Source organism: Orcinus orca, chromosome 11 (assembly GCF_937001465.1).
Source record: "Orcinus orca chromosome 11, mOrcOrc1.1, whole genome shotgun sequence".
NCBI lineage: Eukaryota > Metazoa > Chordata > Mammalia > Artiodactyla > Delphinidae > Orcinus > Orcinus orca.
Window position 1 is genome coordinate 22,129,407 of NC_064569.1, and position 23,750 is coordinate 22,153,156.

General features: G+C 35.5%; 1 protein-coding gene across 10 annotated transcripts in view; it reads left to right on the forward strand.

Moving 5' to 3' along the window:
- FGFR1OP2 (FGFR1 oncogene partner 2) overlaps positions 1-23,750 on the forward strand; it is a 32,711-nt gene that overhangs the window by 4,543 nt on the left and 4,418 nt on the right. For 3 of the 10 annotated variants that reach the window (XM_033430214.2, XM_004270901.4, XM_033430217.2), the window contains 4 exons: positions 9,214-9,350; positions 11,525-11,642; positions 19,238-19,380; positions 21,775-21,888. In XM_033430214.2, coding sequence (XP_033286105.1) covers positions 9,216-9,350; positions 11,525-11,642; positions 19,238-19,380; positions 21,775-21,888 — 510 coding nt within the window. In that variant the 5' untranslated portion in view covers positions 9,214-9,215. Of the gene's footprint in view, positions 1-343; positions 374-2,122; positions 2,174-4,779; positions 5,006-5,703; positions 5,772-9,213; positions 9,351-11,524; positions 11,643-19,237; positions 19,381-21,774; positions 21,889-23,750 lie in introns of those variants that run through there. The other 7 variants (XM_033430212.2, XM_033430213.2, XM_033430211.2 and 4 more) reach the window with 6 other exon arrangements.

Here is a 23,750-nt window from a genome sequence, read left to right on the forward strand (position 1 = left end):
TCTCTTATGTACCCTCTTATCTACCGCTGTAGTTTTGTCCTTTGGGCAGTGCCAGGTAAATGGAAGCAGTATGTAACCTTTGAGATTGTCTTCTTTCACTCAGTCAGCATAATATTTTTGAGATTCACCTATGTAGTTGCCTCATCAGTGCTTCATTCAGTATTATTGCTGAGTAGTATCTCATTGTGTGGATGGTATGTACTGCAGTTTGTTTATCCACTCATTTCTCTACAGTAAATACCCAGAATTGGTATTCCTGGGTCATATGGTAGAATACATTTAACTTTTCAGAAACTGCTAAACCATTTTCCAAAATAACCATGTTATTTTGCATTCTCACCAGCACTGTGTGAGAGTTCCGTGCCAGCACTTGGTATGTCAGTACTTTCTATTTTATCCATTTTAATAGGGGTGTAGTGGAGCTCATCATGGATTTAATTGCTTTTCTTTAATGGCTAATGATGTTGAATATGTTTTCATGTGCCTTTTTTGCCATCCATATATTTTTTTGGTTAAGTGTTAAAGTCTTTTGCTCATTTTTAAAAATTAGATTATTACCTTATTGTTAGTTTTGAGAGGTTTTTATGTATTCTGAATACAAGTCCTGTGTCAGATATGTGATTTGTATCTTCTCCTAGTCTATAGCTTGTCTTTTCAGACTGTCTTAACAGTGTTTCCCAGAGCAAAAGTTTCTAATTTTGATGACGTCCAGTTTATTGAATTTTCCTTTTTTGAATCAAGCTTTTGGTATCATGTCTAAAAAGTGTTTGCTTAACCCCAGGTCACAAAGATTTTCTCTTGTTTTTTCTTCTAGAAGCGTTACCATTTTTCATTTTACATTTAGAGCTATGGTCCATTTGGAGTTAATTTTTGTGAAAATTGTAAGAATTACTTAACATGTTGGCATGCAGATGTCCAGTCTCCCAGCACCATTTGCTGAAAAGGCTATCCTTTCTCCTTTGACTTGCCTTTACACCTTCTTCAAAAATCAGTTGGTCGTGTTTCTGTGGGCTTATTTCTGGACTCTGTTCTGTTTTATCTGACTGGCTCTGCCAATACCATGCCATCTTAACTGCTATAGCTTTATAGTAAGTCTTAAAATTTAGAAGTGTGATTTCTCCAATTTTGTTTTCAAAATTATTTTGACTATTTGGTTGAATTTGCCATTGAAACCACTTGAGTCTAGAGATTTTTGGCAGAAGATTTTTAACTACGAATGTTTTTAATAGTTGTAGGACTATAGAATAGTTACAGGTATTTAATAGTTATAGCTATAATAATTATTACTAATAGTTGCATCTTGTATGACTTTATGTAGTTTGTGGTTTTTGAAGAATTTGTCCATTTCATCCAATTCATGTGTATGAAATTTATTATTGTATTCACTTATCCTATTAATGAATTAGGAGTCTGCAGTGATATCCCTTCTTTCATTCCTGACATTGGTAATTTATGTCTTCTCTCTTTTTTTTCTTGGTGAGTTACGCTAGAGGTTTATCAACTTTTTTTGCTTTTTCAAAGAACTAGTTTTTGGTTTCATTGGTTTTTTTTCTGTTGTTTTCCTGTTTTCAATTTCATTAATTTCTCCTCTTGTATTATTTCCTTCTTTCTGTTTACTGTGTGTTTATTTTGCTTTTCTTTTCCTTATTTCATGAGGTTGAGGCTTAGATAGTTGATTTGATTATCTTTCTAGTTTTCTTATATAAGCATTTAGTGTATGAATTTCCTGCTTTACATGCATGCCAAAATTTTGATATCTTGTACTTAGATCAAAATATTTTCTAATTTCCAAAAAAACTTTCTTTTTGTCTCATGGATTACTTATGTGTGTTGTTTAATTTCCAAACATTTAGAGATTTTCTTGTTGTCTCTTCGTTATTTATTTTAGTTTAATTCCATTATGTTCAGAGAACATAATTTGTATGACTGCAGTTCTTTTAAATTTGTTAAGGTTTGTTTTTTGATCCAAGATATACTCTATCCTAGTGAATGTCCCATGTGTACTTAAAAATGTGTATTCTGCTGTTGTTGGTTATAGTGTTTTATAAATATCAATTCAGTCTACTTAGTTGACGGAGTTTGTTCATTTCTTCTATATCGTTGCTGATTTTCTCTGTACTAGTTCCATCATTTACTGAGAAAGAAGTGTTGAAGATTTCAGCAGTAAGTGAGGGTATGTCTATTTATTTTTTTCAGTTTTTATTTGATTTTGAAGCTCCCTAGTTAGGTACATATACATTTAGGATTCTTATGTGTTCTTGGTGAGTTGGCCCTTTTATCAACTATGTATTGCCCCTCTTTTATCCCTGGTAATTTTCTTTTCTCTGAAGTCTAATTCATCTAGTATATTTTTTAAAATAAATTTATTTTTTTATTTTTGGCTGCGTTGGGTCTTTGTTGCTGTGCGTGGGTTTTCTCTAGCTGCAGCGAGCGGGGGCTACTTTTAGTTGCGGTGTGTGGACTTCTCTTGTGTAGCACGGGCGCTAGGTGTGCGGGCTTCAGTAGTTGTGGCATGCAGGCTCAGTAGTTGTGGCTCGTGGGCTCTAGAGCACAGGCTCAGTAGTTGTGGCGCATGGGCTTAGTTGCTCTGCAGCATGTGGGATCTTCCCGGACCAGGGCTTGAACCTGTGTCCCCTGCGTTGGCAGGTGGATTCTTAACCATTGCGCCACCAGGGAAGTCCCTCATCTAGTATTAATATAGCCACCAGCTCTCTTTTTTAAATATAATACCTTTTTTGAGATACAATTTCACATACCATAATATTCCATCATTTAATGTGTACAATTTGATGGTTTTTTTGTATATTCACAGAGTTGTGCAACCAGCACCACAATCGATTTTAGAATATTTTCTTCACTCCAAAAAGCTATGCCCATTAAGTCACTACCCATTCCCCTTATCTTCCCCCTCTCCCTTTGACCCTAGACAAATCACTAATCTACTTTCTGCCTATATGAATGTGCATCTTGTGGACATTTCATGTAAATGGAATCAAAATATGTGCTTTGTGACCAGCTTCTTTCACTTAGCATAATTTTTCAAGTTTCATCCATTTTGTAGCTTATGTCAGTACATCATTCCTCTTTTTTGGGGGTCAAAAAATATTCACTGTATCACATTTTATTTATTCATTTTTCAGTTGTTGGACATTTGGGCTATTTCTACTTTGGAGCTATTATGAATAGTGTTGCTATGAACATTCATGTACAAATTTTCTGCAAGGACATGTTTTCATTTTCTTGGTGTGTACCTAGGAGGAGAATTGCTAGATCATGTGTTTAACCTTTTGAGGAACTGTCAGACTGGTTTCCAAAGTGGCTGCACCATTTTACATTCCAACCAGCAGTCCATGAAAGCTCCAAATTCTCTACATCCTAGCCAACACTTAACTATCTTCTTTATTATATAGCCAGCCTAGTAGATATGAAGTAGAATCTTGTTATTTTGATTTGCAGTTCCCTGATGGCTAATCATGTTGAGCACCTTTTCATGTACTTATTATTAGTACACTGGCTTTCTTTTGATTGGTGTTTATATAGTGTGTCTCTTTCCATCCTTTTACTTTTAACTTACCTATATCATATTTAAAGTGAGTTTCGTGTAGACAACATATAATTAGGTCCTGTTTTAAATCCTAATTAAAGAGTTAGATTGTCAGACTGCGTGTTCTAATGTGTTTAGAACATTTATATTTAGTGTAGTTATTAATATATTTGTATTTAGATCCACCATCTTATTTGTTTTCTGTTTGTACCCTCAGTGTTTTGTTCCTTCCTTTCCCCTTTTTTCCTTCTTTTGGGTTATTAAAACTTTTTATTCATTTTAATTCATCTGTTATGATTTTAAGTCTTATCTCCATACTGCTTTTTTTAGGGATTTCTCTAGTATTACAACATATATGTTTGTTTACAATTGACATTTTATCATTTCAAGTGAGATGTTGAAACATTATAGTATAGGTCCATTTACCCTCCCCGTTTATGTTATAGTTATATATTACATCTACATAAATTGAAAATTCCATCACAAAAGATAGCTTTTGTTTTCAAATATCAGACATTTTAAAGCACTCAAAAAGAGAATAGTCTATTCTCTTTTTCAAGATATGTATGATTTCTCTTGCTCTTCCTTTATTCCTGATACTCTAAGTTTCCTTCTGCTATCATTTTGCTTCCCTCTGAAGAATTTCCTTTAGAACAAATCTACTAGAAGTGGATTCTCTTCTTCTTCATCTGAGAATGATTTTTATTTTACCTTCGTATATGCAGGGTATTTTCACTGGATATAGAATTATGGGTTGAGCGTTCCATTCTTTAGCACTTTTAACTGGCCTTCCTGATTTCTTTTTTTTTTTTTTAGATGTTGGGGGTAGGAGTTTATTAATTAATTTATTTATTTTTGCTGTGTTGGGTCTTCATTTCTGTGCGAGGGCTTTCTCTAGTTGTGGCAAGTGGGGGCCACTCTTCATCACGGTGCGCAGGCCTCTCACTATCGCGGCCTCTTTTGTTGCGGAGCACAGGCTCCAGACGCGCAGGCTTGGTAGTTGTGGCTCACGGGCCTAGTTGCTCCGCGGCATGTGGGATCCTCCCAGACCAGGGCTCGAACCCATGTCCCCTGCATTAGCAGGCAGATTCTCAACCACTGCGCCACGAGGGAAGCCCCAGCCTTCCTGATTTCTGATGAAAAATCTATAGTCATTCAAAATGTTGGTTGTCTGTAAGTAATATGTTATTTTTCTCTGGCTGCTTTCAGGATTTTTCTTTGTCTTTCATTTTCAGAAATTTCATTATGATGTGTCTGAGCTTGGACCTTCTTGGATTTATCCTGTTTTGGGTTTGCTGAGGACTGAGAATGATACAAGCAGAAAGATTTCTGAGAAAGAGGCAAAGTGTTGCATAATTTAAATTCATGAATAACTGATCCAGTTAAATGTTTCTATTTTACCTGATTGACAAGGTAGAATATTCTTGGAAGGACACAAAATATAATAGTATATTAACCATTGTGAGTATTATGGCTTTTCAGTAGGGGACTTTTAAAATCTATACGTAACAAAAATAAATATGCTATTATTAATACATTGCTCATATATTTAGGAATGTTATGTAGTCCTAAACCATAGAGAGAGGCAACCCCATAAAATCCACTTGGAGATGTTCAAAACGTCCTTTAGGAATGGTTTTAGTCCTCGCTTCACCTTTACAGTTTTTCCGGATACATTTATTTACAAATAAGGTGTGTACTGGACCATATCCTCTGCCATCCAAGCAATTTTCCCATCAGTGTTTAATATTGTGGCTAATCTTTTTCTACTGGAATGAGTTAGTGTTCATTCAGGGTTTTGTCTGGTACTATCAGGTAGCCATCCTGATTATGTCAGCTCTTATACTCATGGGTTTTATAACCTGATCATCCCATGTTTCTTTCTGGAATTTGGAAGGCCAGATTTTGTGTGTCTGTGATGGAATCTTTGACTTCTCCATGGATTTCTTATGATTTTATTGTTTTACATGAAACCCTTGCATAGGACTTTTAGTAAAAGTAATGTTTTTATAACTATGTACTTTAAAGTAGTTCGATAGTATCTGTAATATACGATACTAGCTTTAGAATCTTTTTTTTTTTTTACTGTGCATCTCTACCTTATTATTTTAGGTAGCATCAAGCCATCAAGTAGTTAATGTATTTGTTGTTTTTTAAAGGATATCGGAGGAACTTCCTTGCAGCATTTAAAAAAGTGAATTATTCCAAAAACAACTCAGCTACTAGTGTATGTATTTACTCTTTCATTTTAACGAGTTGCTCTATCTTAGAAGGCCACAGTTAAGTCATTTGATCAGTTTGGCTTCTGGTAAGAAATTGAATTTTATCAGCATGATTGAAGTGCCTGTTATGTATCAAGCCTGATGCACGTCACTTTTCATGTTTGATGTAAAACCCATTAACAAACAGTAAAGTCGGGATTTGGTGCTAGAGAGTTCAAAGTCTTTGCTTTGGGCTTGGACACTCCGTGAATTTTGGGAACACAGTCACGAGATTTTCTTCCAGTAGGCATGATTGTTGGAGTAAGAGTTTTGTACCAGAAGATGGTAATATGAAGCGGAGAAAGTAACAACATTTCATAATTATTCCACTAGTAGATGATTTAGGGTGCTTTCATTTAGCAGTTGGGATTTACTACATATGGGAACATTAGGTATAAAGACCTAGTATAAACTCTGAAGGTGCTTTGACTAATTTAGTTGAGGCCTGTGATTGCTCTGAGGCAAGGAGGGTGAGCCTTAGCTACTGAATCAAAGCTTAGGGTTTAATAGGCAGTGGGTCTTTGGTGCCATGTTGTCAAGTTGATACCCCCAGAACACAGCTTAACTTTTTCATATTCCTTTTTTTAAAAAATATTTATTTATTTATTATTTATTTGGCTATGCAGGGTCTTTGTTGCAGCACACAGGGTCTTTGTTGCAGCATGCGGGATCTTTAGTTGTGGCATTGCGGGATCTAGTTCCCTGACCAGGGATTGAACCTGGGCCCCCTGCGTTGGGAGCATGGAGTCTTAACCACTGGACCACCAGGGAAGTCCCAACTCTTTCGTATTTCAAAAAGAAAGATTTATGATTATCTGGAAAGATTCCATCTAGTTTCAGGGCTCTGTAGATTCCTTCACCCAGAGAATTCTGGGAGCATGGCTTTTGGGGAGAGGGCAACTTATTGAATTACACACAGTATAGGTATTCTCATGTCTAGATCACCTATCATCTGATCATATATAGGAACTTTAGTGCATTTTATTTGGAAACGCATCCTATCTATTGTTTGTAGATGTCATGTTGTTACAAAGCATAAAGAGGTATTCTTCTCATAGTAGTCCCAACAGTATCATTTAACAATATCCTAGGTTGGAACCTAGGACTGTCAGAGGTTCCTCATACTTGTTCTATTAAATCAAGATAAACTTTACTTCTCTAAGATCTTTTATAACTTTCTCTAGACTCTGTTTTTTTTATTTCTTTCACCATCTATTACAACCAGTTATTTTTACTATAAGACAAATATTTTTTTCTCTTTTTAATTTTTTTTTCCCACAAATAACTTTAAAATTTTACTCTGAAGAATCTGCTGTTCTATAGTAGTGGGATTGATAGGAGATATGGAGATATAGTAACTCCCACATAAATAGGAAAGCCATACTATTACCTATCTATAATTTTATTTTTTTATTATTTTTTTTTTGCGGTATGCGGGCCTCTCACTGTTGTGGCCTCTCCCGTTGCGAAGCACAGGCTCTGGACGCGCAGGCTCAGCGGCCATGGCTCACGGGCCCAGCCGCTCCGCGGCGTGTGGGATCTTCCCGGACCGGGGCACGAACCCGTGTCCCCTGCATCGGCAGGCGGACTCTCAACCACTGCGCCACCAGGGAAGCCCCTATCTATAATTTTAGATTATTCCCCTTGGAAGTTTAGAGGAAGGGCAAGGCATTATTGGAGACTAATATCTCCCTTGGAGCATCTTAGATAGATTTTGAATGGCTGTCCTTTTGTGTTTTAGCCAGTACAAGCCATTGGTTCCTTTAATTGCCCTTTTGCTTGTATTTTGAAGTACACTTATCTAAATCTCCTAGATATTAGAGGACAAATCTTTTGGTTGTTTTATCTAGAGAGACAGAAATTGTATTAGTTTCCAGCTTAATTCTTAAAGCTCTCTGGAAATGTCTAGTCATGAATATTTTCTAGATTGGCAGTTTTACATTTTAATTTATTTTGATTAAATCTTTTTATTCAGCTTTAAACCTGTTTATAATAACAGGACAGTATACCCTTTGCTTCAGCTGTTGGGTACAACCAAGAATACTGTTTGAACGTTTTTTCATCTTTATTTAGTTTACAATTTTGAATCTTTGCTATATAACCTTAAATGAAAGCCTGCTAAAATGGCCTGATGTGTTTTCTTTCCTTCTTTTAAAATGTTACACAGTTGGGTTATTTAAATCTCTTTTGTACTTACTGCATTTTTCTCTGTCTGAGGGGCTAATAATTAACTGAACTATAGTCCAGTACAGTAGCATCTAACTGTCCTACATTCTGTAGCAAATTTCTGTCTTCCTAAACTTGATGAAAATCCTTCATTATAGCCCTTAACTTGGTTCTATACCTGAGTTTTAATTTAATATCTATAGACCTGGCTTCTGGCCTAGTAATTTTACAGTATAATTTTATTTTTTGAGAAAATCTTGAAGAAAGGGTAGCTTATATAGAAAGTAAGGTGACACTTAGTAGAAAGAGAAAAATTCAAGAATGATAAGTTTTAGAAGGTTAAAGTTTTTGAGAGACATTATTTTAAGACTAAAATTTTGTTTTGAGGTCTCAGCTTGCCAGTTGAAGAAACTACAGTAACTGTTGGCTGCTTCATGTTTTGCCTCCTAATTTTTTGAGCTCCTTTTATGCATATTAATTATTGATTTTAACACCTCAGAAGTTTCCCACAATGGCCAGTGTTGTTCTAAGTTAAAACTTTCTTTGCCATTCACTAAGGAAAGTGCAAGAGTTGGGATTATAATGCAATTTTGTATAAGAAGCCAAAGTTCCTCCAGAAGGAGGTTGACACTTGAGCATAGCATGACACATAGAGGCCACTTTGGCTGGTCAGTAGTGTGCATTTGTGAATGGTGTCTCAGGTCACCTGACCAAGCAGAGGCTAGGAAGGGTCTATGGTCAGAGACCTGACAGTCATTGACTGCAGAATAAAGACTATTAAAGTGACCTTTTTCACAAATGACAAATGACTTGATAGGGTTTGCCCTTATGAAGAGCACAATTTCTGTATAACATAAAATATATCCATTGGATGTGTACTTTTTTTCCCCACTATAAATTCAGGGTGTTTTAAATACATTCTGATTATGTCTGCAAATCATACATGTATGATCGCACACACACACATATGTGTGTGTGTGTATATATATATGTAATTATATAATTATATATATTTACACGCATTGTATTTTTTGAATATTATAAATTCACTTTTGAGTTTGTTCTACCTTAACAGAATCAAAACCACAGATGTTCTTAGATGTTTTTTCTTCCGAGACAGTGAGCAATCCAGTAACAAATGTAGCTTAAGCATATCTGTGTTAACGTGAAACTAAAATAAGATGCTATGCCAGCTTTGTTTTGAATCTTGATTTTCATTTTTAATTATACATATTCCTTTAGAAATGAGTTGCACAATTGAGAAGGCACTTGCTGATGCTAAAGCCCTTGTTGAAAGACTGAGAGATCACGACGATGCAGCAGAATCTCTGATTGAGCAAACCACAGCTCTCAACAAGCGAGTAGAAGCTATGAAGCAGGTTTGATGTTTTTCCTTGCTGATTCCATTTTTAAAAAGCAGTCATTGATATTTATGTGTTGCTTGAATTGTAAACTTCTGCTTAATTAGTATTTTATTATTTTTTAATGTTCTCTAAAATTTAAAAGTAGCTTGACTTGTGTGTTTCAGTTTACTTTAGATTGAAATGTAATTTTGTCAAGTTCAACTGGCATGTATATATGTAGATATTCTAAAACATATAGACTTGATTACTTTTCTGACAGTGAGGCACATTTGAGTTTGGAAAATACATGAATTTTTTAGGTCTAGATACATTTGACAAAGACCAGATAATATCTTTCACTATATAATTGACACATATTTTGCTCTGTCTCCTATTTTTATAATGTAGAAATATTTTTCTTTATAGGAGTATTTAGGTGACACTATTTAACAATAAAATAGTTTTTGAAAATGATGCAAAGCCATATCTGGTTTCCACCTTTTGCAGTTACTGCATTTGTACTTGCTACCTTATTTTTCATTTAATGCTGCCAGTTAAAGAAGAAATAAAAAGGACTTCACTTCTTGTTATCCTTACTGTTGTATATAAGAACTTTACAGTGAGCTACTATTTTAAGCCCTCTTTTGATAAAGAGTTGCAACTCTAAGAGAGTTATAAAATCTCTGATATTATGATGGAAATCACTGGAGGAAAATATATATTCATAGCTTACTCTCTAGAAATGCATCACCCCTTTTGTAAAAGGAAGCAACCCAGGGTTACTGCTTTTAACAAAGCTGCTGAAAATAGTGAAGGAAGTTTACTTATTTTGTTTTGCAACTCTGTTGCCCTAAGCACATTACATACGTCCCTGTCTACCTTGATTCATGCATTCCAGTGAACATATATATCTGGTATTGAGTTGTAAAAAAGGGGGGTTGACAACCAGAGTTAAGAACCATACCATAAAGTTTACCCTTTTGAAGAGTGCAGGTCATTGGATTTTAGTATATTCACATGCTGTGCAACCATAATTACTATCTAGTTTGAGAACACTTCATTACCCCAAAAGCCCATATCCCTTAGTAGCTACTCCCTAGGTCTCCCTTTCCCTGGCCGCTGGAAACTACAAATCTGTCTGTCTCCATGGATTTGCCTATTTTAGACATTTCATATGAATGGAATCATACAATATGTGGCTTTTTGTGACTTTTTTTAATGTAATGTTTTCAGGTTTCATCGATGTTGTAGCATGTATCAGTACTTGATTCCTTTTTATTGCTAAATAATATTCATTGTAAGGATACAGCACATTGTGTTTATCTGTTCATTGGTTGATGGACATTTGGATTGTTTCTATTTTTTGGCTATTATGTATAATACTGCTATGAATACTTGTTTGTAAGTTTCTATGTGGACATATGTTTTCAATTTTCTTGGGTATATACCTAGTTCAATTAGAATGGATGGGTCTTAAAAATCTATATTTAACTTTTAGAGCATCTGCCTGACTGTTTTCCAGAGCAGGCACATCATTTTACATTCCCATGAACAGTATATGAGAGTGATTTCTCCACATCCTCTCCAACACTTGTTATTACTTGCTTTTTGATTAAGCTCATCCTAGTCGTTGTGAAGTGGTATCTCCTTGTTACACTGAATTGTATTTCCTGAATGACTTATGATGTTAAGCATCTTTCATGTGTTTATTGGCCATTTGTGTATTTTCTTTAGAGAAATGTCTCTTCAAATCCTTTACCCATTTTTTTCCAGCTTTACTGAGATATACTTGACATACAACATTGTGTAACTTTAAGGTGTACAATATATATTGATATATGTATATTTTGTGAAAAGATTACCTACCACAATGAGGTTAGTTAATACCTCCATCCCCTCACATAATTACCGTTCGTGTGTGTGTGTGTGTGTGTGTGTGTATACATTTAAGATGTGTTCTCTTGGCAACTTGCAAGTATATAATACAATATTGTTAACTCTAGACACCATGATGTACATTACATTCTCAGAACTTACTTGTTTGCCCATTTTTAAATTGAGTTATTTTTCCTTTTATTGAGTTGTATTGAGTTGAGTTGTAAGGGTTCTTTATCAAATATACATATATGTGTGTGTGTGTGTGTGTGTGTGTATCAGATACATATTTTCAAATATTTTCTCTTTCATTTTAATAAAAATCTTTTCATTAGTATCAAGAAGAAATTCAAGAACTTAATGAAGTTGCAAGACATCGGCCACGGTCCACATTAGTTATGGGTATCCAGCAAGAAAACAGACAAATCAGAGAATTGCAACAAGAGAACAAAGGCAAGCTATATTATCACTGTGTATACCAAATCAAAAGAGAACTTTAATCTGCAACTGTACTATCAACTTGGGACCAATTACTATTTTTTAAAATGGGAAAAAAGGGAATTTCCTGGTGGTCCAGCAGTTATGTCTCTGCACTTTCACTGCCATGGGCCCGGGTTCAGTACCTGCTTGGGGAACTAAGATTCCACAAGCTGTGCGGCATGGTCAATAAATAAATAAATTAAATTAAATGGGAAAATAGCCAGTTGAAGTTACTTTGTGACATTTCTAGTCCATTATGCCTAAATCGTAGTTATTGCTCTTTTTTTTTTAAACATCTTCATTGGAGTAAAATTGCTTTGCAATGTTGTGTTAGTTTCTGCTGTATAACAGTGAATCAGCTATACATATACGTATAACCCCATATCCCCTCCCTCTTGCATCTCATTCCCACCCTCCCTATCACACCCCTCTAGGTGGTCACAAAGCACTGGGCTCATCTCCCTCTGCTATGCAGCTGCTTCCTACTAGCTATCTATTTTGCATTTGGTAGTGTATATATGTCATTGCCACTCTCTCACTTCATCCCAGTTTACCCTTCCCCCTCCCCATGTCCTCAAGTCCATCCTCTACGTCTGCGTCTTTATTCCTGTCCTGCCCCTAGGTTAGTTGGAACCATTTTTTTTTTTTTTTTTAGATTCCATACATATCTGCTAGGATACGGTATTTGTTTTTCTCTTTCTGACTTACTTCACTCTGTATGACAGACTCTAGGTCCATCCACCTCACTACAAATAGCTCGGTATCATTTCTTTTTATGGCTGAGTAATATTGCATTATATACATGTGCCACATCTTCTTTATCCATTCCTCTCTTGATGGACATCTAGGCTGCTTCCGTTGTCTGGCTATTGTAAACAGTGCTGCAATGAACACTGGGGTGCATGTGTCTTTTTGAATTATGGTTTTCTCTGGGTATGTGCCTAGTAGTGGGATTGCTGGGTCATATGGTAGTTCTATTTTTAGTTTTTTAAGGAACCTCCATATTGTTCTCCATAGTGGCTGTATCAATTTACATTCCCACCAACAGTGCAAGAGGATTCCTTTTCTCCAAACCCTCTTCAGCATTTATTGTTTGTAGATTTTTTGATGATGGCCATTCTGACTGGTGTGAGGTGATAGCATCCTTTCATGTGTTTGTTGGCAATCTGTATATCTTGTTTGGAGAAATGCCTGTTTAGGTCTTCTGCCCATTTTTGGATTGGGTTGTTTATTTTTTTAATATTGAGCTGCGTGAACTGCTTGTACATTTTGGAGATTAATCCTTTGTCAGTTGCTTCATTTGCAAATATTTTCTCCCATTCTGAGGGTTGTCTTTTCATCTTGTTTATGGTTTCCTTTGCTGTGCAAAAGCTTTGAAGTTTCATTAGGTCCCATTTGTTTATTTTTATTTCCATTTCTTTAGGAGGTAGGTCAAAAAGGATCTTGCTGTGATTTATGTCATAGAGTGTTCAGCCTATGTTTTCCTCTAAGAGTTTTATAGTGTCTGGCCTTAAATTTAGGTCTTTAATCCATTTTGAGTTTATTTTTGTATATGGTGTTAGGGAGTGTTTTAATTTCATTCTTTTACATGTAGCTGTCCAGTTATCCCAGCACCACTTATTAAAGAGACTGTCTTTTCTCCACTGTATATTCTTGCCTCCTTTATCAAAGATAAGGTGACCATATGTGCGTGGGTTTACCTCTTGGCTTTCTATCCTGTTCCATTTATCTATATTTCTGTTTTTGTACCAGTACCATACTGTCTTCATTACTGTAGCTTTGTAGTATAGTCTGAAGTCTGGGAGCCTGATTCCTCCAGCTCCATTTTTCTTTCTCAAGATTGCTTTGGCTATTTGGGGTCTTTTGTGTTTCCATACAAATTGTGAAATTTTTTGTTCTCGTTCTGTGATAAATGCCTTTGGTAGTTTGGTAGGGATTGCTTGGAATCTGTAGATAGCTTTGAGTAGTATGGTCATTATCACAATGTTGATTCTTCCAATACAGGAACATGGTATATCTTTCCATCTGTTTGTATCGTCTTTAATTTCTTTCATCAGTGTCTTGTTGTTTTCTGCATACAGGTCTTTTGTCTCCTTAGGTAGGTTTAGTCCTAGGTATTTTATTCTTTTTGTTGCAATGGTGAATGGGAGTGTTTCCTTAATTTCTGTTTCAGATTTTTCATCATTAGTGTATAGGAATGTAAGAGATTTCTGTGCATTAATTTTGTATCCTGCTACTTTATCACATTCATTGTTTAGCTCTAGTAGTTTTCTGGTAGCATCTTTAGGATTCTCTCTGTATAATATCATGTCATCTGCAAACCATGACAGTTTTACTTCTTTTCTGATTTGGATTCCTTTTTCTTGTCTGATTGCTGTGGCTAAAACTTGCAAAACTATGTTGAATAATAGTGGTGAGAGTGAGCAACCTTGTCTTGTTCCTGATCTTAGTGGAAATGGTTTCAGTTTTTCACCATTGAGGACGATGTTGGCTGTGGGGTTATGGCCTTTATTATGTTGAGGTAAGTTCCCTCTATGCCTACTTTCTGGAGAATTTTTTTCATAAATGGGTGTTGAATTTTGCCAAAAGCTTTTTCTGCATCTGTTGAGATCATCATATGGTTTTTCTCCTTCAATTTGTTAATATGGTATATCACATTGATTTGAGTATATTGAAGAATCCTTACATTCCTGGGATAAACCCCACTTGATCATGGTGTATGATCCTTTTTAATATGCTGTTGGATTCTGTTTGCTAGTATTTGTTGAGGACTTTTGCATCTATGTTCATCAGTGATGTTGGCCTATAGTTTTCTTTTTTTGTGACATCTTTGTCTGGTTTTGGTATCAGGGTGATGCTGGCCTCGTAGAATGAGTTTAGGAGTGTTCCTCCCTCTGCTATATTTTGGAAGAGTTTGAGAAGGATAGGTGTTAGCTCTTCTCTAAATATTGGATAGAATTCGCCTGTGAAGCCATCTGGTCCTGGGCTTTTGTTTGTTGGAAGATTTTTAATCAGAGTTTCAATTTCAGTGCTTGTGATCTGTCTGTTTATATTTTCTATTTCTTCCTGGTTCAGTCTCGGAAGGTTGTGCTTTTTTAAGAATTTGTCCATTTCCTCCAGGTTGTCCATTTTATTGGCATAGAGTTGCTCGTAGTATCCTCTCATGATCCTTTGTATTTCTGCAGTGTCAGTTTTTACTTCTCCGTTTTCATTTCTAATTTTGTTGATTTGAGTCCTCTCCCTTTTTTTCTTGATGAGTCTGGCTAATGGTTTATCAATTTTATTTATCTTCTTTACGAACCAGCTTTTAGTTATATTGATCTCGCTATTGTTTCCTTCATTTCTTTTTCATTTATTTCTGATATGATCCGTATGATTTCTTTCCTTCTGCTAACTTTTGGGGGTTTTCTTGTTCTTCATTCTCTAATTGCTTTTGTTGTAAGGTTAGGTTGTTTATTTGAGATTTTTCTTGTTTCTTGAGGTAGGATTGTATTGCTGCAAACTTCCCTCTTAAAACTGGTTTTGCTGCATCCCATAGGTTTTTGGTCATCATATTTTCATTGTCATTTGTTTCTAGGTAATTTTTAATTTCCTCTTTGATTTCTTTAGGGATCTCTTGGTCATTTATAGTGTATTGTTTGGCCCCCATGTGTTTGTATTTTTTACAGTTTTTTTCCTGTAATCAATATGTAGTCTCATAGTGTTATGGTCAGAAAAGATACTTGATATGACTTCAATTTTCTTAAATTTACCAAGGCTTCATTTGTGACCCTAGATATGGTCTAGGAGAATGTTCCATGAACACTTGAGAAGAACATGTATTCTGTTGTTTTTGGATGGAATGTCCTATAAATATCAATTAAGTCCATCTTGTTTAATGTATCATTTAAAGCTTGTGTTTCCTTATTTATTTTCATTTTGGATGATCTGTCCATTGGTGAAAGTGGAGTGTTAAATTCCCCTACTATTATTGTGTTACTGTCGATTTCCCCTTTTATGGCTGTTAGCATTTGCCTGATGTATTGAGGTGCTCCTATGTTGGGTGCATAAATATTTACAGTTGTTACATCTTCTTCTTGGATTGATCCCTTGATCATTATGTGGTGTCCTTCTTTGTCTCTTGTAATAGTCCTTATTTTAAAGTCTATTTTTTCTGATACGAGAATTGCTACTCCAGCTTTCTTTTGATTTCCATTTGCATGGAATATCTTTTTCCATCCCCTCACTTTCAGTCTGTATCTGTCCCTAGGTCTGAAGTGGGTCTTTTGTAGACAGCATATATATGGGTCTTGTTTTTGTATACATTCAGCCAGTGTATGTCTTTTGGTTGCAGCATTTAATCCATTTACACTTAAGGTAATTATCGATATGTATGTTCCTATTCCCATTTTCTTAAATGTTTTGGGTTTGTTATTGGAGGTCTTTTCCTTCTCTTGTGTTTCCTGCCTAGAGAAGTTCCTTTAGCATTTGTTGTAAAGCTGGTTTGGTAGTGCTGAATTCTCTTAGCTTTTGCTTGTCTGTAAAGGTTTTAAGTTCTTCTTTGAATCTGAATGAGATCCTTACTGGGTAGAGTAATCTTGGTTGTAGGTTTTTCCCTTTCATCAGTTTAAATATGTCCTACCACTCCCTTCTGGCTTGCAGAGTTTCTGCTGAAGGATCAGCTGTTAACCTTATGGGGATTCCCTTGTATGTTATTTGTTGCCTTTCCCTTGTTGCTTTTAATATTTTTTCTTTGTATTTATTTTTTGATAGTTTGATTGATATGTGTCTTGGCGTGTTTCTTCTTGGATTTATCCTGTATGGGACTCTCTGCACTTCCTGGTCTTGATTGACTATTTCCTTTCCTATGTTAGGAAAGTTTTCAGCTATAGTCTCTTCAAATCTTTTCTCAGACCCTTTCTTTTTCTCTTTTTCTTCTGGGACCCCTATAATTTGAATGTTGGTGTGTTTAATGTTGTCCCAGAGGTCTCTGAGATTGTCCTCAATTCTTTTCATTCTTTTTTCTTTATTCTGCTCTGCAGTAGTTATTTCCACTATTTTATTTTCCAGGTCACTTATCCGTTCTGTCTCAGTTATTCTGCTATTGATTCCTTCTAGAGAATTTTTAATTTCATTTATTGTGTTGTTCATCATTGTTTGTTTGCTCTTTAGTTCTTCTTCTAGTCCGTGTTAAACGTTTCTTGTATTTTCTCCATTCTGTTTCCAAGATTTTGGATCATGTTTGCTATCAAAACTCTGAATTCTTTTTCAGGTAGACTGCCTATTTCCTCTTCATTTGTTAGGTCTGGTGGGTTTTTACCTTGCTCCTTCTTCTGCTGCATATTTCTCTGTCTTCTCATTTTGTTTAACTTTGGGGTCTCCTTTTCGCAGGCTGCAGGTTCATAGTTCCTGTGTTCTGGTGGGTGGGGCTGGATCTTATCTTTCTGGTGGGCAGGGCCACATCCGGTGGTGTGTTTTGGGATGTCTGTGAACTTAGTATGATTTTAGGCAGCCTCTCTCCTAATGGGTGGGGTTGTGTTCCTGTCTTGCTAGTTGTTTGGCATGGGGCGTGCAGCACTGTAGCTTGCTGGCTGTTGGGTGGAGCTGGGTCTTAGCGTTGAGATTGGAGATCTCTGGGAGAGCTCTCGCCAATTGATATTACGTGCGGCTGGGAGGTCTCTGGTGGTCCAGTGTCCTGAACTCAGCTCTCCCAGCTGAACTCAGCTCTCCCACCTGACACCAGGACCAAGCTCCAAGACCCTGTCAACCACACGGCTGCTGTATTACTTAGGGTTCCACTAGGAAACAGCATGCTTAGCTGGGACTTTGAGGAAAAGGCAGTGAAGGCACTATTTCAGGAATGTGGAAGGAAACAACAAGGAATGTTGAGGCACCCACGGACTAGCAGCCATACCTACACATTTCCTGACTCACTCCATCTTCACTTCTTCTCCATTCTTGCTGCTATCACACATCTATTTTTTGTTTCTGCTGGGTCACACATCACTCTTTTTACAGTTGAATTTTATTAAATTGGAGAAATATTTTATCCTTTGCAGAGTCTCAGTTTCTCCATCCAGATGATGGAATGGATAATATCCTCTTCTCAGATTTGGATGAGGATTAAGATAGCATATTTTTAATGGACCTGACACTCTACATCTCCTCCCTTGTATCAGCCAGTACTCTCAGTACTAAGTAATAAAACTATTTTAGCTTAGCTATGAAAGGCAATTTCATTTGTGCTATGTGACTCAAGCGTGGAAGACAGAGGTGCACGGTGCTAGCTGGAAGCCAGGCAGAAGCCTGAAGTCAGATTGCTCCCATGTGAAGTTAGTTGGAGCCCATGCAGAACCAGAACCACAGACAGCTGAGGGCAAAAGGCTCTGATGTGGTGATTAAGAGGCGTGTGATCAAGGTAGCTCCCCAGATAGAGAGGATATTTATTGCTCTTTATCCTTTCCTACATATGAATGTCTACCTTACTTGGATCTTAGACTCTCACCCTCAGTATCCAGCTTGCACCATTGTCATTACCTATGAAATAACTCAGTTTCATTCTCGGCAGTCCCACCACTTTGGCCCACAACTTAGGTGTTCATAGTCTCTTGCCTGAACTGTCCTCATTGGTCTCCCTGATTTCAGTGTGTTTTCCCTCCAGTCCATCTTCAACACAGGCATCAGATTGATTTTTCAAAAATATATCTGATTATGTTATTCTTTTGCTTGAGAACCTTCACTGTGTACTATTTTCTTATCCATCGTCCTTCAAAGTCGACTCCAAGCCTTCTTTTTTGTATTCTTCCCATACTTCTCTTCTCCGTGAAACCTTTGCTCTTGTCACCCTGAACGATTTCCCAAACACACCATCCAGTTTCATGCCTCCCTGCTTAGAATGCCCTGTCGTTTATTTTTCATTTCAAGGAATGCAAGTTGATCTCAATACCATACTTCTGTGAAGCTTTCACCAATTTTTCCTCACAGACTTTCTGTATGTATTTGGATAGAGCTCCACTCTACACTTACCACATTGTATTTTAATTATTTATGTTTTGTTTTCTCCACTAGACTCTGAGCTTTATGGCCTTTTGGTATTCCTAATATAGAGCATGATCTGATACTTAATCCCTGTTCAGTAAATATTTGTTAAAATGATTTCTCAAAAACTGAGTTTAAAATGGTCATTTTGAGAACTAGTAAAGGACTCCATTTGGTATCATTTCTTTCTTTTTTTTTTTTTTTTTTGCTGTACGCGGGCCTCTCACTGTTGTGGCCTCTCCCGTTGTGGAGCACAGGCTCTGGACGCACAGGCTCAGCAGCCATGGCTCATGGGCCCAGCCGCTCCGTGGCATGTGGAATCTTCCTGGACCGGGGCATGAACCCGTGTCCCCTGCATTGGCAGGTGGACTCTGAACCACTGTGCCACCAGGGAAGCCCCAGTATCCTTTATTTCTATGTGGCTAGATTTTTGTACCTCATATTTTCTTTTTAAAATACCCCCTTTATAAATTGCTTTTTTGATTAATGTGGAAGAGAATACTTTGTAACCCTGAACTCGTTTGAATAAAATATACTGTTGTTTTTGATAGAATTACGTACATCCCTGGAAGAACATCAGTCTGCCTTGGAACTTATAATGAGCAAGTATCGAGAGCAAATGTTTAGATTGCTAATGGCTAGCAAAAAAGATGATCCAGGGATAATAATGAAGTTAAAAGAGCAGCACACCAAGGTAATCCTTTCTGTAAATATAATTTGAAATAGAAAAGGAGGACAATTGGTTAACTTGTGTTCAGATTTTTTAAAAAAATCATAGGAATCTTACTTACATGATATTGAATACTTCTCTTTTTGACATTTTCTTCTTATTTTTTTCATGTTATGTGTCATTTTCTGTTTGATTTACTCTTCTAACTCCCATTCTTCCCTAGTAGCTTTAATATATATTAAAAAATAAACTTTATTTGGGAAATAAAGGTAAGTCTGTTCAATTCAAAATTATTTTTATAAGGTTATCTGCTTGTAAGAAATACTTCTTTTAATTTGTGTATTGATATCTCTTGCAAAAATGAAAATTAAATGCTTAAAACTTTTTTAAAAATCTGAAAACAGCTAAAGGTAGATTTGTTTTTCTTAAGACTATTTTCTGAATGAGGTTAATTCATCCAGACTATAGATACTCCTGATTATTAATGGTAGTGCCATGGTGGGGGGAGAAGACATATATATGTCAAATATATGTATAGATTTATGTATATATAAAATACATTGCCTCCCCAACCCCCTCCTCCATCACATATCACTTAATATCATTTCTAGAGACAGAGCTGAACTAATAGAAATTAGTGTTTTTCCTGCTGTTCATCGTACTCATTCTGATCCCTGTGTTTACTAGCACCTGTTTTGAAAACAGGTAGAATAGTCCTTTTCCGTTTATGTTTTATTTTAAACTGATTTTTAACTGCTGGTGTGAAATAAAAATATTAGAATAGATTGTGACTACTAGGCCATTATCTGTATTGGATAATGGTGAACTAACTATTAGTTATAACTAATATTATTTAAGAAATATTCATATAACATTTTTATCTTTCTCGATTATTGAAACACTTTTTAGATTCCTTAAAATGTTATATTTCTTCCATCTTGGTGCTTGTAGGTATTTTAAAATTATTAATTCTATTAAAATTAAATACCTAGTGAATTGCTTTAATATGTAAATTCAACTCTACATATTAAGTAAGTTAGTAATCGACAGCTCTTGTGTCAAATAGTAAAACAGTAAAAATAAATGTGGCTTTAATATTATCTAATTATGTTATTCATCTCCTATCCAAAAAGAAACCTTGGATAGTTAAATGGCAATCTTTTGACTATAAACTGTATCTATTGTTAATGAGATCATTATAAAAAGTTTAATTTTAAATATATAATTTAAGAGATTTTTTTAAGGTACAAATATGAACTGACTTAAAATTATTGGTAAGTATAATCTTGAGACATTCCAAAAGGCCCTTATGTTTAACAACTTAGATTTTTTTAAGATCTAAAGAGAATGCTCTGGCAAACTAGTGCTTAAGAATAAGGTACTGACGCTAGCTAGTCTCTTGTGGTAGTAGCTATGTCAGAAGCAAATGTTTTCTAAAACACATTAGATTTTACCACTCATCACAGCTGTTTTATTAATTAGCAAAGTTAAACATTTCTTAAGATAGCTGTAAATCATCCTTTTTCAATTATGTCAGTTGAATTCTTCATCTAAGTGCTGATTCTTGCCTTCCATGAAATGACAGTTCAGTTACTTGTTATTAATTCTAACTAATACATATTAATGTTTGTGATTTTGATTTTTCCCAAAAAGGAAACACTTTGATTCAAACAGATATTTATTAACAAAAAGGAGACACTTTGATTCAAACAGATATTTATTAACACTTGCACTGGCTTAGTTATTATTAATAATAAGATGAATGAATAAGTTTATTACTCTACCATAGAAGCTTTCAGTGTATTGGGAGATACAGACACAAACATGATTATCTAATATAAGGTAGGATGTGATGAATCCTAAAATAGAGATCTGAATTATTACTGGAATACTAGAGGAAGCAAGGTTAGTTCTCATGAGGAGAATCTGGGAAAGTGGCAAGGAAAGGTAGCAAATCCATCTAAATCTAGCCTTGAATTAATTATTGGAGTCAACAAGCAGAAGTGGGTGAGCAGAGAAACTTGTATGATAAATATGAGCTTCCAAGATATGTTTAGGTACTAGTGCTCTGATATGCCTAAGCACAAAAATAATTTTATAACACATTTAGGGCTAATAAACAAAGTTACACGTAACAGCATTTTGGAGTAAGAGAACCTTTTGAGACTAGTGTAACATAGAATTTTGTCCTCACCTGGAAGTTTTTGAGCACACATTTAAAAACCAATAAAAAGTTTGAGGAGAACTCATTTTCATTCAAATACTCATTTTTACATTATTTTTGAACTGCTACCTTTTTGGAAATCTTAAAAAAACAAACATTTCAAACAGTTGGCTAACACGCATGAACTAACACTCATTCAGTTTTTAAATTACGGATAATATCCGTATTAACATTATAATGACTCTGTACTACAGATTGACATGGTGCATCGTAACAACTCCGAAGGATTCTTCCTTGATGCATCTCGACACATCCTTGAAGCACCTCAACATGGACTGCAGAGGAGGCACTTGGAAGCAAATCAGAATGTACACTAAATAAAACAGTCAGCTTTTGGGGTGTGGCTGGAAGGGGGGTCCATTTAAAAAGTTCTTTTACATTGAATTCTCCTCCCAAATTAAATCAGCAAATAAATGAAATTGCTTTTAAAAACGCTGTGCTTTTCATAGCCTTGCAAAAGTATTCAGTGTAGAAACTTTAAGTCTGTCATCAATTCTCTGTGTATTGTATTATACATAGCCTGTTAGATAATTGCAGGCTTTAAAGGTTCTTTGGGCCAGCCTTTCATGTTATTGTTCTTGTTAGCTATAGATGTAAAATTTTAGTAAGTTTCAAACGGTCATCCTCTTGCTGGACATCAAAGATGTTTTCTTGGTAATAATTTTAATCTGATTTTCTAAAAATTTTGTTCAATCAAACTATTGAACTGTGTTAATTCAGATTTTCGATAGTTATAGTCCTTTAGTTTGAGTTCACAGTAAAATTGCCTTTGTTTAGGTGTTACTAAGTATAGCAGTATACCCTCTCCATTGTGTCTATTGTGTTTTAACTGCCTTTTTTTTCTTGAAAGGCATTTCAAGACAGTGCAAGGTTTATGTTGCTAGCACTTCTTGCCTTTAAGACAGTTTTGAAAGCACAGGTCTTGCCTTCTTGTGCCTATTAAGAGATCCATGACACTTCCCTGAAGATTTTATTGTAATAAGTGAACCACCCAGGAACCAGACCTATAAAAATACACTTCTGTTTGCAGTATTGGGGTTTTTTTCTTACGATGATTGTATTAAAACAGACTGTCCTGAAAAAATTAGTAGTTTCTTGTCTTCTTTCGTTTTAAAGGCAAGTAATTATCTGCTTCCTTGTAGTCGTTTAACCTAGGTCAGTGCCATAAGACACCAAATCATAAACTGAGAAAGCTGTTGGTATTCAAAATTTTTACTCGTTACCCTTATTCAGTTTGCTGCTGCAGTTATCTATACTTAACTTGCGTTTAAACATTAGGCTCCCTTTACAGTGGGAGGGATTGTAATCATTTTTTTTTAACTACTACAGAATACGACAGATGTTTGTCTTGATATCATTCTTGCTATCATAATCTAATCCAGAGCTGTCCAATAGAACTTTCTGCAGTGATGGAAATGTTCTTTATGCTGTTCAGTATGGAAGCCACCAGCCACATGTGGCTATTAAGTACTTGATGTGTGACTAGTGCGACCTGAGGGGCTGAATTGTTAATTTCTTAAAATTGTATTTGACTTCAAGTAATTTAAATTTAAATAGTGCCATAGTGGACAGCGTCTTTTATTTTGACTTCTTCCTGCGTACCAGCTTTTTATAGATTGTGTTAAAATAATATAAGGATCTGTATTTTTGTTGGTTAAGAAAATATTAAATGTGTGGTTTGCTAAAGATATTCCTATTCTCTATTATATTCCTTCCATAGTTTACTAGTTTTGTAGGTTTTGGGGGGTCTTGTTCAAATACTTTTTACAGAGTATATACAACTATTTAAGAGACAGTGTTTATTTGGGGAGCTATTAACTTTTATATTTAAGTTTTGTCCTTAGTATAATAAAATGACCCTCAATTGCTAGTGAACAATGGTCTGTAGAACTTGTTCATTTAAAAAAGTATTATTCTCATGTTTGTTGATTATAAACCTTTTATCTGTCTGTTTCATTGACTGTAAGCTCCTTGAAATCAGGGAACATTTCTTAACAGGCTTCATATTCCTGTCACCTAGCACAGTGCCTGGCTCATCATAGGTATGCAAAAAAGAATAAGAGAATGAGATTGGAAGAAATTTATGCTACTTGCTGTGCCAAACAAATGTGGATGTCTATTTTATACTAAAATTATATTTTGAACAGTTTGCGAAGGCCAGTTAATATTC